This window comes from Panthera uncia, unplaced genomic scaffold, assembly GCF_023721935.1.
Source record: "Panthera uncia isolate 11264 unplaced genomic scaffold, Puncia_PCG_1.0 HiC_scaffold_1447, whole genome shotgun sequence".
In the NCBI taxonomy this organism is placed as follows: domain Eukaryota; kingdom Metazoa; phylum Chordata; class Mammalia; order Carnivora; family Felidae; genus Panthera; species Panthera uncia.
Genome location: NW_026058082.1, coordinates 38396 through 51609, shown reverse-complemented (window position 1 = coordinate 51609; position 13214 = coordinate 38396). Strand labels below are relative to the sequence as shown.

Here is a 13214-nt window from a genome sequence, read left to right as displayed (position 1 = left end):
CCTTGGGTTTTGCTTTATGGTAGCGTTCTTGTTTTAAACACGTCAGGCCGACGTAACATGCAGCACAGATGTGTCGTTATTACCACACACACACGCCACTTAAATGTCACACATGCTTTTAAAACTGAGACTCAAATGCCTTCTTAGGAAAAAAAAAACTTTATTAAAAAAAAAAATAACTTACAAACGGAGAGAACTTTCTGGAATAAGACCGCTCGCTTTGTGCAAAGCGTCGCAGCCCGGGGCAGCTGTGCTTTGTTTCGCCTTTTTCACGTATTTTTACAACACCCATAAGATCACAGACTGCATGACAGAGTCGTTTTGTCGTTCCATACCCCAAAGCACCACACAGATATAAAACTATCGTAAATAAAGCCTTTCCGCCAAGACTGGCGTATATTTATATACTTATATATTTATAGATATATCCTTTCAAACCAGCTAACAATTAATGTCATCCTTAGTCAACACGGAAGTCAAACTAGTCTTCAAACTACCACGCTCTGAATACAAGTCAGCGTTGTGCCTCCCGTACGACATTTAAAATATATTTAAACTTTCAAATACGTTTATCAGGTACACCGATAGTGAGAAAATAAAGTCTTAAGATTTAAATACAAATCGCCATAGAAAACCTTCGGGGAGCACGGAAAGTCCTATGTTACACAAGTGCAGGCAAGCCCATCCCCGCGGCAGGCTTGGGCCAACAGGCCGGTCACAGCTGCGTGAGGAGACACCGCCAGGACGCACGGCCGCGTGCCAGCCGCCACGGCGGCCCGTGGCACACGCTCCCCTCTTCCCGCCACTCGGGCGCCCGGCCCCGAAGCCCCCTGGCCGCGCGCTCGGGAAACGACGCATCCCGGTGCCGCGTGGAAAACGGGCACCTTCGGTCCCCGGGACCCCGCAGGGCGCGTCACTTGGTGTTCTGCTCCAAGGCCGAGTACTCCGTCTCAGACACTCTGGAGGCGTCGATGAGTTTGGTGAGGCCCGTTTTGGCCGAGTACTTAAAGATGAAGGCCTTCATCAGCTCGTACCTGTAGTTACGGTTGATGAAACTGTAGAGCACGGGGTTGACGCAGCAGTGCACCAGGGACAGGCACTGTGTGACGTGCAGGGCCGTGAACAGGAAGTTCTCCAGCTGGCAGGTGAAGGGCAGGTAGTGGAGGATGGAGAAGATGTCCAGGAGCACCACCACGTGGTAGGGGAGCCAGCACACGAGGAAGACCACCACGTAGGAGAAGATGATCTTGCGGCCCGTCTGCTTCTCCTGGTCGCCGGACGCCGAGATGGCTCGGGCCAGCAGGCAGTAGAAGACGGCGATGACGCAGGAGGGGACGGCGAAGCCCAGCACGACGGAGACCAGCTCCATGCTGATGAGCCACTCCTTGACGCTGTGCTCGGGGTAGAAGGAGCGGCAGTAGGTCTCGTTGTTGGACGCCGACGTGACGGTCTTCAGGTAGTAGGTGTCGGGCAGGGACACGCAGAAGGCCAGCAGCCACACCAGGGCGCAGACGGTGCGGCGCACCGCCTTCTTCCTGCGGCTCGACGTGCCGGCGAAGTAGGTGAGGGACAGGTAGCGGTCCACGCTCATGCACGTCAGGAAGAAGATGCTGCCGAACAGGTTGATGGAGAAGATGAGGTGCGTGATCTTGCACGTGAGCTCCCCCATGGGCCACTGGTTGTGCTGCACGAGGCTGACCACCCAGACGGGGATGGTGACCACCACCCACAGGTCGGCGACGGCCAGGTTGAGGACGTAGCAGTGCGTGTCGTAGCCGGTGGTCTTGGCCTGGATGGTGACCCAGACCACCACGGAGTTGGCGATCATGCCGATCACGAAGATGAAGATGTGGACGAAGGCCAGCGTGTACAGCAGAAGGCTTTTGTTGGGCATGTGGGGGCACAGCACCGTGTCCACGACGATGCAGTCGCTGCCGTTGCACGGCCAGCTGACGTCGGAGAAGTTCCCCGGTTCCGAGTAGTCGAAGAGGTGCAGATCCATGGTGCCGAGAGCAGGAAGCAGACGGCCTACACAAAAACCACACAAAGAGAGATGGAGCGGAAGAGCGGCTTCGTTAGGGAACGCCGGAGCGCCAGCCCACGTGCTTTTCCGGCGCTCCGTAAGCTCGGCTGTCCCGCTCGGGCTCGGTGGCGGCTTCCCAAAGAAAGGACAAAAGCCAGCCGCCGTGACGGAGCTCTGCACCACCGCCAAGAAAAACCTACCCGGAATCTTAAGCCCACGTGGTGCTAAAGACAGCAAGGGTGGCCGCTGTCTCTGTCTTTTCACGGCTGTGTTCTCAAGACGTCAGCAGCCCGGCCGACGAAATCAACACGGCCCAGGGGCCAGCGAAGCGTCTGACAGCCCAGGCGACGCTGACGGCTCGCTCATTCTCCGCGGAGGACAGCGGAGCCGTTTTCCCCACGTCCCAAAGAATGGCAGAGTCGATCAGTCCCTGGCAATGCTGCATGACCAGGGTCCTGTGCTGGGGTCTTAATGACAGCGCTGCGGATTCCCTCCCCAGTGTGCATCAGAAGTGTGACTGACTCGGTGCTTCTGACCTTCCTGCAGCACGCGTGTGTGTCGCCCCGGGTCTCAGGCCGCCTTCGCCCCGCGGTCCTGACGACCATTCGGTACGCAACGTCCTGCAGCTCGGGCGCCTGGGTGCACCCCAAACCCGCACCCCCCGTCCCCGGCTGGGCCGCGCGCTTTTCAACTAAGGGCAACCAACCGGCTGTGTTCCCTTCTTTTATTTATCCAACTGCTTCGGGAGCGGCTTGTGCCAAGACCCGGAGCACAAAAGTCACCACGTGCCACGCTTCTGGAGGGGCAGACACCTGTCTCCACCGTCTTCCCTGCTGACCTGGGGATCGTCACCATTTGCACATCCATAGAGGAATCCCGCTCCCAGGTACCACGGTGCCTAGACGTGATTTCTCCCGAAATGCACCCACCGTGAGAGCTGTCAAGGGCTGTCTTCTATGGGTGACCCCCCCCCCCGCAAACCTGAGGGTGCTGAGATCCCTCCAGGACCCAGCCCCGGGACGGCAGCCCCACTGTGTGACCGTGGGAACAAGGGCGACCTGCTGAGAGCTACCTTACAGAGGAAGGTGTTTGTGCTTCCTTCCCGCATGTCACGGGTAATGACCCACCCCGAGTCGAGCCTCTGTGCCAAGTTCATTTACAGTGGACTCCAGGTCACCTAGGTGATCTCCCTGGAGGATGCACAGGTCAGTACTCAGGTGGCTACGCTCACGGTATGAGGACACACAGCCGGGAAAAGCACCCATCCCGAGACCAGACCTTCTTGGGTTGGAATCCTGACGCTCCCCTCATGGGCGGTTAACTTGAGACTAGTTAACCTGTCTTCCGCTGCACTGTCAGGGCACCAGAGCCATCGCAGAGTCACCCGGGCACCAAAGGGCCCAGTGCAGAGTCTAGCACATAGGGGACATGCTCTGCAAAAGTCCACCCCCGCCCCCTCCCAACCCTTTAGCAAAGGTCACAGCCTCCCTTAATTCTTGGTCCACGTTTGAAACTAACTCTTGCCGCCTAAGTAATTGCCTGTCCCTGCCTGGAAGGCAAAGGTACACAGAGATGGGCAGGGTGATAGGTTTACCTTCCAGATAAATGAACAGAGTCCCTGACAATGAGACATCCCACTGCCTCCCAGGACTGACTACTTCCTCAGCCTCGAACCCACAGCAGGTGGATCTCAGTTAGTGGAGATCACCAGCAGATTCCCGGGCACTTCTCCTCTGCGGGTTGAAAGTGCCCTTTGGTCCCCCCGTGTCCCTGCTGCTAAGGGGAGAAGGCTGGGCCCCCCGTGAAGTGCCCGCAGCCAGGAAGCCTGGTGGTCCTCGGAGCAGCCCACCAGGAGGGTCCCCGTGCCCTGCGACCACCAACTTGTGCAGGACCAGACCCACAGCAGAGGACGGCATCCCGGGAGACTCAGCACGACCAAGTTGCAGACAAAGAAACTCCTCGCGTGACCAGACTCCGGACCACCTTGTCTTAAGAGGCAGCTCGAGGACCCCCACGGGACACGGGGCAGCAGAAGAGACAGGGGTCCCTGACCCACTGGGTTGGCCTTAGGGTGGACAGCCAGCCCCAGACCGTGCCTTGAGGCCACTATTGCCACGTCCCCCTGGCCACTAACCTGCCCGGGACTGATCCTCTCCACCCTGACCCCTGAAGCCCCCGATTCCAGAACAGAACAAAGCAAGGATTTCAGCTTTGCTTCCTTCCTGGTTCCAAGGCGGTGACCCCTTCTCCCCCCATTTCCCTAAAATGAAACACATTCTGCAGCACGGCCTAGTTTATAAGGTGCTTTCGCCTCATGACCTCATCTGACCCCAGAGTCCCTGCAGAGCAGAGGACCCCTGCTGGAGGACAGAGGAGGGCGGGAGCCGGGTGGGGCTCCCTCCTCCACCTTCACCGCTACAGCCCTGCAGGGCCTCAGCAGACATGCCCCGGAGCCCCAGATCTGGACTGTCGGCGGGGGCCAGAAAGGAAGGGATGCGCCCCAGCCTTTGTCACCGTGACTGGGTCCAAGCCCCCCCACCTCTCTGCTCACCACAAGGAGACAGTGGGCTCCCGTGCCGTCCAGTGGTAAGGCGCTGGGCACTATTCAGCGTGCACAGCCATACCACACAGGGCGGGAGCGTATGAGAAGCCACCTGCCTCTCATGCCCTGCTCTTTTGGACCCTCTGGGGCTCCTGCCAACCGTCGCTGTTCCCAGAGCTTGAGTTGTGGCCAGAGAGAGTGCGGGCCCCATCCCGGGTTTTTCCTCCTCTGCCCTCTGAGCAATGAAAACCTGTTGTAGCGATCACGGGTCCTCCTAGGCCCTCGTGGGGTACACTACCCAATCCACGTGTCCTCTCCCTGTGGCTGAGGGGACACAGTAGGGCTCTTCCAGCAAGGGTTGATGGGCTGAAGGGCACAGCAGAGGCTTCGAGGCCCCTGGCTAGAGCGAGAAAGCCAGCTGGCCCGTCCATCACCGATCATCCACCACCACTCGGCCCAGGAGCTGAAGGCGGGGCCTGTGCCCTGACCACCCGCCTCCGGGGCACCCGCCTCCCAGGCACCCCCTCCCAGGGCAGGAGGCCCCAGCGGTCAAGAGAAGCAGGGAAGCACAGCAAGGAGATGAGACCAACTAGGAATCAAGCCTTCCACGAATCTAAACGGGGCCTAAGGAGAGTAAAAGGCCTCACCACAGCTTAGCCTCTGGTCATGCGGGTATCTTCCGTGCATTTGGCTTTGGAAACAATCAAGGGCCGTTTCCAGAAGAGAATATGATCTGACAAAGACAGTCTGCATTTTCTGTCAAATGCTGTCTGCCGCAAGGCCTGATGACAAAGCTCCCAGCAAAATCTGAGGGTGGAGAGGGCCGGGGAGGGGGGGTGCTGATGAACTACAGGGGCCACTTTAACGCCCAGCGTGTCCCACACCAGCTCCTCAGCTGCCCTCCAGCAAAAGCTGGAGGTCACCTCTGCCGGTACACAGACAGACAGACTGCATTCCGCATGAACCCCGGGGGATTTGCGCTCCCCGTCTAAGCATCAGGCCTCTGAGCCAGTCTCTGGTCTGTCTGTGCTGGGAGGCAGCGGAGGTCTGATGACACCCAGACCTGCAGGAAACCCCTCATCCCACCGGGACCAGTCACCTTCTGCTTTGCACAAACCAGCAAGTCCTTTCCCGCCAGCGTGGGGGCCAGAGCTTGGGAAAAACTCCCAGGGTCAGTCAAACCTGCACACTGCCCGCCTCCCTGCGGACTCAGAGCCCCGAGGCCGGAGGGTGAGACCCACTTTGACACCTAGGTTCACACGTTGCTCCTCTCGAAAGATTCAGGAGTCCCCAACTGCACAAGCAAGCATGTTTACTGAAGCACTATTTGTTAGCGAGAAAATTGGAGACAGCGTGGATGTCCATCAGCAGGGGCTGGTTTGTCAAAGCGTCCACCTTCTGAAATATAACATAGCTCTAAGAAAAACGAAAGGGACCCTCCTTTAGGAACACGGAAAGTTACAAGGTAGCCCAAGTGAAGGCAACGTGCCTGTGCCTACTCGTCGCATAATCTCACTTGCGTCCCATAATCTCATTTACGTAAAACAGGAGCAAAAGGTGGGTGTGTCTTTATATGCAAATACACGTGCACAAAGGCCACAGAAAAAAGATCTGGGATAAGTATAAAACTTTGGCAGGCAGCACAGGGGGAGGGGACGGAGGGGGGATTGTCGATTTGACTCTCTAAACTTCTGTGCCACTTGAAATTTGACCTCGAGAATTATGTACATTCAGAAATGTTCCACAGACCAGTAAAGGCTCCCTTTCCATTCTCCTGGACCACGGAGACCCCACTGACAACAAAAAGCCGGACTTTTCACTGTACGTCCCCTTGTCCCCAGCACTCACTGAGTCTTAACTGACCGCTCCTCTCCCCTGGGGTCACTTTCTATGGACCCTTGGGGGTCACCTGTCCCACACCTGTACTCAGGGACCATCACACTTCTGCCATTTCCCTATGGCTGCGGAGGACCTGGTGTCTGTCTGGGCCTCCCCACCGGCCTGGGGTCTGCAAAGGGCCTCATCCACCACTCCTCTTCGCTAGTGGTGGAAAGGTTCCTCTTTGTCGATCGGAGGACTTTTCTGGGAGATGAGCCTCTCCTATCTCAGGCTTATTATTCATCAACCAAGTATCCCAGACAACGAGTGAACTACAGCCAAGCGGCCCGAGGCATTCGTCTGGATCCAAATGGTCCTCCTGAGCTCACCCGGTGAGCTGGGGGGTCAAGCCAGAATTAGAAGTCCCCGGGGTTAGTAGGCAAGGGGTGGCGGTCAGCCTGCAGTAAACATGTCCTCTCCTTGGCCAAAAGTCAGTCCCTCCACGACGGAGACTGCCAAGTGTTCTGGCAACCGGCTGGCGTTCGCCAAAACTGCCTCCTGTGTGTTTGCAAATTCCCATCCCAGACCAGGAAGACTCTTCCCGACCCACCCCTTGGCTGCTCCTGTCCCAATGAACGCATCCCACTTCTCCCTCCTCGTCCGCCACCCAGGCCACAGGTCTCCGTTCTGTGTCACTGCGTTCACTTCTCTCCACATTCTTCCTGCCCAAGTCCCGCACCCCGACGACGTCTTCACCTTTTTCCACCACGGCCAGCACAATGCAGGGGCTCAACGCACTCACGGTCAGTAAGTCAGCGGGGTTCAGCAGGCTCCGCCACGCCCAGTGATGCGACGCCATCCCTGGGAATGGGAGTCCAGAAGATTCTGAGCCCCTCATCGAACTGAGACAAACATCAACGCTGTCCAGGCCCCCAAATCTTTGTGGAGCCTCCTCTGCGAGGGGCAGTGCTCTGGGGCATAACAGACCAGAATCACCACACCCCGCCCCCCAAGAACTTGCCAGTAACTGAGATGGGCAGCAAGGTGCGGGATTTCCCCTCAAGTGGCTTATGGGGGCCTTCAAGGAGAAGGGAAGGCGTGTACCAATGAGGCACCACGAAGAGCATCACTCAATTTGGCTGAGGCCACCCTCCCCGCACACGAAAGCTGGCGCAAGACTCCGTCTGGGGCAGGGGTGCAGGGAGTGAGGGGGTCAGGCTGGGCCAGTCCACCAGGAGCCACAGGGGTTTTGAGCAAGGGAGTGGCTTGGGGCAGAAAAGGCTTTGAGGGCAGGGGTGCCACAAAGCCGGGAGAAGGCGCACAGCCGGGTGCTCTGGTGGCCGGGGGCAAACAGGCGGGGAGGAAGGCGCTCCCCGAAGTCCCCAGTGGTGCAGGTACGATTTCACAGGCCAGGCCAGGGCTGGGAGGCAGCAGCTCGGACCCTAAGGGGGACCCTCCAGCCCTCGGGGCTCTTTGGGAGACCTCTGCCTACGGGTGACCATTTTTATTGGCTTTCTGCAATTTGGGATCTGTGTCCCCCCAGGACAGAATTTCACAGAGCAAGTCCGCGACGTCCAGATCCTATCACCCTGTTCAGCCTCCCTCTCTGCTGAACCTCCGCAAACCGAGGCCAGGCCAAGGGACCAGTTGATCTCGGTTTGTGGCTCAACATCAGCTCTCTTCCCTTTCGCAACTTTTCCAGAGACTTCATCCAGCGGGAGCTGTGCTCCGGCCTCCTTGCCAAAGCCCCCCCCCCACCCCACCTTCCCGCACAGCCGGCACGCGGTTCGCTAAGGAGAACCCGCACTACCTCTAAAAACGTGAGGCAACGGCCCAGCGCTGAGGTTTGGGTTTTGTTTGCCCCTTGGTTTTGGTGTTTTTACCGATGCTGCATTACATCCAACGGGGCAGTCCAGGAAAGCTCCGGCCCTGGCAGGCTCCCCGCGGCCATCTGCGAGGGCTGACAACAATTGGGGACTGGTGGGTCCCCCAGTGCCAGGCAAACAAAAATAATGCTGTCTTGACTGCCCATTCAGTCTCAGACGGATACTTACTTTACACAAGTAAGGGGCTGCTCTACGTCAGCAGGAAACTCAAAGGTCATAAAGAGAGAGTCAAGGAGAAAGAAAGCTTCCTACCCTGATTCAGATCTAGGCCACCTACCCCTGGCGGGGGGGGGGGGGGGGTCCTCACCATGCTTCCTGTTAACACGCGGGGTGGGGTATCTTCATCCACCTTTAAGCATTTGGGGGAGAAAATGAACCCCCACATCCAGAAAGCCCATCTGGTCTATTGTGCTCAGCTGCCCACAGGGAAACAGGGCTGTGCCCAGAAGGGCAGATCCAGAGAGCCCCACGTCACAAAGGCTGCCGTCTGGGTTGGCCGGGTGTAACCAGAGCCTTAGTTCCCACCCAGCTCAGGACCTGGACGAGGCAGTGGGAGGTCAGCCAGGCCCTCGGCCAGACACAATAGGGTTCCCAGGAGAAGGCGACTCAGTCTTAAGGCTCTGCTAATAAAACTCAGGGAAGATCCCCACAAAGGTATCTGTTACAGCAAGAAAATTGGAAGACGCTGTCTGTCTGGCCGACATGGTCCCCCACGCTGCCCACTGCCCTTTGATCTGTCCCTGGCCAACAGCTGTCCAAAGTCACCACTGAGATACTCAAGTCCCTCTACCCTTCAAGAAATCCATCAAGTGTTCGAAATCAGACAATCCCCTCTTTTGTTCCTTTCCTATTCTTCTCTCTCTCTCTCTCTCTCTCTTTATCTCTGCTTGCTTGTTTTTACTTTAATAGAAAATGTGTGTCCCAGGGCTCTGATTTTCCAGACGTGAGAAACACTGGACGTGACCCAGCCTCTGGGTTTCTTTCTACGCTCTACCCACGTGCAGGAAACTCAACGAGAAGGCGTTCTGACACCATTCTTGTTCCGAAAAGGAAAACTAAGTTCAAACGCTGTGCTTTCCAGTTCCAAATTCCATTTGTGCCCTGCAAAACCACGGAGAGAAAGCTAAAGTCCTCAAGTCCTGAAGGGTTTTTTTCCTCAGCTCGGTTTTACTCTTAGGGTTTCTAGAGTGTCCGTCCGCCAGCCTCAGGTCCGAGTAACCTCAGCCAGCTCCCACATGCCTCCCCGAAAACAGAAACCCCTCTGCCCCGATGATCACACAAAAAGCCACTGTTCCTGATGAAGTAGGTTTTTTTGTTTGGGTTTTTTTTTTTTTTTTTTTTTTTTTTTTTCCAATCCAGAAAGCCTATACTTTGCCTGTTCTGGGTCTGATTAGAAACCATAATACCTTCTCAACTCTCCCAGGACTCGCCGTTAATAAGGGAAAAACTCACCTCCAAAGTCCTGACTCAGTTAAGCACCGTCATGCTGCCTTGGCCACACTTTCTGGAACTTTTTTAAAACTATGACTGCAATGCATGCCCCTCTAAAAAACCAGACAGGCAGCAAAACACAGGCGTTTCTCAATTTTCTTTCGCCCTTCCACCCCACCCCCACGCCCACCCCCCCAGCCCCAGGAGGCTGTGTGGCATCCAGCTCCCGCACATTCAAGTGTGCATGGCCAGAGACCCGGAGAAAAAGAGCAAATTGTTCCCAAGCTAGAGCGCCTATGTGCAACTTTGCTTTAGAGAAAGGCTCTGCATCTGGGGAAGCTTGCTCCTGACGAAAGGACAGGCAGTTTATCCATTTAAAAATCTATAGAAAGTTAAGCACAGACCCCAGCAGCCTGCCCTCTCTTTTCTAGGCAAGCCTATTCGACCTCCACATTTTCCTGGAATAAATAAAAGGACACAAAGGCAGCATCTGCGTTCAAAAAGAAAAGAAAAAGTTACCACATTGAGACTTTGCAGAATGAAGTTTCAGGGGATGTCAGCTCACCGAATCCCTTCAAAGAGCCATAAACCATGTCAGGGGGGCCCTCTGCCACTCCTGGAAAACCTAGTGATCCTGTTGTGAGCAAGTGAATTGGGGGGGGGGGGTGGAGAAAGAAGAAAAGAAAAAAGAAAAGAAAAAGGAAAGGAAAAGAAAAGGAAAGGAAAGGAAAGAAAGGAAAGGAAAAGAAAGGAAAAGAAAGGAAAGGAAGAAGAGAAGAGGAAAGAAAAAAGAGGAGGAGAGAAGAAAAAGAAAAGGAGGGGAGGGAGACAGCCAGTCTGACTTTTACAACTTCTCATTCTCTCTGGAAGTTACAAGTCTTGGCTAACCACCCACCCCTTGACCTCACTCCAAAGTTCTGCCTGCCAGTCACCCCTTGAATCTTTATGCAAGCTAACAATATAGAACAGCACGCATGTTCTACCCGAAGGGTACATTTAAACGACAAAATCCTAGACTTTTGTGTGTGTCTTTATTGTTCTCTAGTTGAAGTTGGACTTACCTTCCGAGAGCACGGTACCTACTCAGATTAGATCAGCGAGGATGCAATCAAGACACCAGAAGACCGGGCTGCATTTAACATTCACCCTCCCAGCTTCCCCGCTTACAGGATCTGGTAATCCCCCAAAGCACCGAACTCGAGCACGTTCTGGAATCCCACAGTTCAGTGCTTCACTTGAGGATGCCTCTTAATAAAGTGTACGTCTTTCTGGAACTACAGATTTCCTGCCAATTCTATTTCCCCACTGGTATCCCGGCACGAGAGAGGTTAAGCGATGGTGCCAGGCTGTTCCCTATGCCAACTCGGAGCCAGCCGAGCGGACGGTCTGCATTCTTGCTAAGCTCTCCACTTACCGGAGCTTCAACACCCACAGCAGCAAATCAACACCAGATTCCTAAAGCCAACACACCCACGGAGCGCGCCGTCCACCAGTGCCTGAGGGAAAACGGCCCTTTTTACTTTCTGCAGCCCAAAGGTGAAGCCCCACGTTAGCACCGCGCGTTGCAAAAAAAGCAGCCCGTGCAGCATGCAGCCCGTGCTTTCGGAGACCAGACCTGCACGCCCCGGGCAACCGTCAGTCACAGCGATGCAAAGAGAGTCCTCGGTAAAAAGACCGCTCGGCTGAAGAGCAGAAACCCTGCCCGCCTTGCTTCCCTTCCTCTCCCGGCAGGGCTGCCGCGAGGAGCTGCCTTACCTCCGGGCTGGGCTCCGGCTCACGGCTCCCCGCGCTCACCGCCTCCGGGCCGAGCAGTTTGCAGGACTGAGCTCGCCGGCTGCGGACCTGCATTATATACACTGCAGGAAGGCGCCTCTAGGTGGCAGCTTTGTAACCCGCATCTCCCTCCCTCCCGGCGCGCGCGCGCCGCCCCCTCCTGACACACACACGTGCAGGGACACACACACGCACGCCGACACGCACACACACGCGCATGCACGCAGGCACGCGCGCACACCCTTCTCGTAACCCGCCCCGCCCATCTCGGGCGCAGCTCTCCCACCCCCTCCGGCGCACTCCTGGGAAACCCCAGCCGTCCTTGACTTGCAAAGTCTAAGGAGGCCACAAGGTCCGGACCCCACGGGGAAACATATGTCAGCAAAAGGAAAACTGCAAAGACACCCCAGCGCTTTGCAAAATCGTCAAATATTTATCTGGTCTCAGGTATATCTTTAATAATCCCATTACCACCAAGAGTTCCTCTGAATGCCTCTTGGCCCTAGGGAAGACTTTGTTCCCAAGACAAATTGCTCTGACCTTCTGAACTTCGGTGTTGATTTATTTGGCCTGGGTTTTCTTTGTTAATTCCTCCAAAACAGAAGTAACAGTTTGGGTATGAGCAATTAATCAGCACCATTTTCTGTGCCCCGGGAGTGGGGGAAAGGGCTTTTGAAATAGATTTTAAGAATTTATTCGGATAGTTTTGTCTGTGAAGGATTTTAGGTCCAGAGTCCTTGAAACTCTAAGCAAAATGGTGTTCCCGAGTGCCTACCCAGTGCCAGGCACACATTAGGGGTATAATAAATGTCTTCTGATAAGGTCTTTTTCTGAAGTGAGTTTAGCAAGTGCTTTATTATGATTACTGAAATCCGCATTCTCATCAAAAAGCGTAGAGCTTAAGTTATGCCCATGGGGAATTCAACTGAAGAAAAACCAACCATTGAACAAGGACGTAAACTTTCACTTTTAAAACCATGCTCACTGAGCTTTTTTCCCCCTAATGTGCAACAGCGTGTGACTCTGGTTTGCTTTCTGCTTCTTGTGGGGTTCCCTAAGGGCACGTATGCGTGGAGGCACCCGCGTGTTCCCCCTTTCTCCCCAGCTAAAACTTTTTGCCATTCTTTTTATACTTCTCCCTAAAAATAACAGCAGACAGCCCAACGCTGCGCCTGGAGAATCGGAAAGGTCAAACTCTCCCGTGGCGACAAGGCCCTGGTGTGGAGAAAGCCCTTAACAAAAGAAATCCTCTTTTCAGATAAAAGCTTCCCATTTTCCTCCGGTGCCAGAACTCCAAACGCGAGGGCCAAGCGCACACCTGCTCCCCGCCGCCGGCCCCGCCTCCCCCAACCAGCGTCCCCACCCCCACCCCGGGATCGCGGAGGGCGTCGGCCCGCCCCTTCCCGCCCGTCCAGGCCGGGTCCCCCTGTCGCCTGGGGACCCAAACTCCACCTCCAGGCGCCTGGGGACAAAGCTGCGGTAAAGGCAACTGCGGGCAGCTCTGGGTGCGCACGCCCAGGATCGAGGGCAGACTGCAAGAATACTTTTTCCTAACTTTCCCATCCTGGTTTCTTCTTGTGCCTGACCCTGTGTCTGAGCCGCATGGGAATGTAAGCACCGGCCAGCGAGCAGAGGTCTCCTCTGTGACACTGACGCACACCGCTTCACTGTGTATCTCCGTGAACTTGAGATATCGACTTTGGAGGACGCCTTTCTCCTTAGGGAGGCTCCAGGGTCCTGG

General features: G+C 55.7%; 1 protein-coding gene across 4 annotated transcripts; it reads right to left on the bottom strand.

Annotated features, from left to right (window-relative positions):
* Nucleotides 1-203: 203 nt before the first annotated feature.
* On the bottom strand, nt 204-11542 carry LOC125917064 (atypical chemokine receptor 3). Of its 4 annotated transcripts, XM_049623318.1 has the most exons (3): nt 11456-11542; nt 11115-11196; nt 204-2028 (listed from the first exon to the last, which is right to left on the bottom strand). In XM_049623318.1, the coding sequence occupies exon 3, from the start codon at nt 2000-2002 to the stop codon at nt 914-916; it is 1089 nt and encodes a 362-aa protein (XP_049479275.1). In that variant the 5' UTR covers nt 2003-2028; nt 11115-11196; nt 11456-11542; the 3' UTR covers nt 204-913. The 4 variants fall into 4 exon arrangements, with proteins under 4 accessions (XP_049479275.1, XP_049479274.1, XP_049479276.1 ...); XM_049623317.1 differs by lacking the exon at nt 11115-11196; XM_049623319.1 differs by lacking the exon at nt 11456-11542 and having other exon boundaries at nt 11115-11449.
* Nucleotides 11543-13214: the final 1672 nt, after the last annotated feature.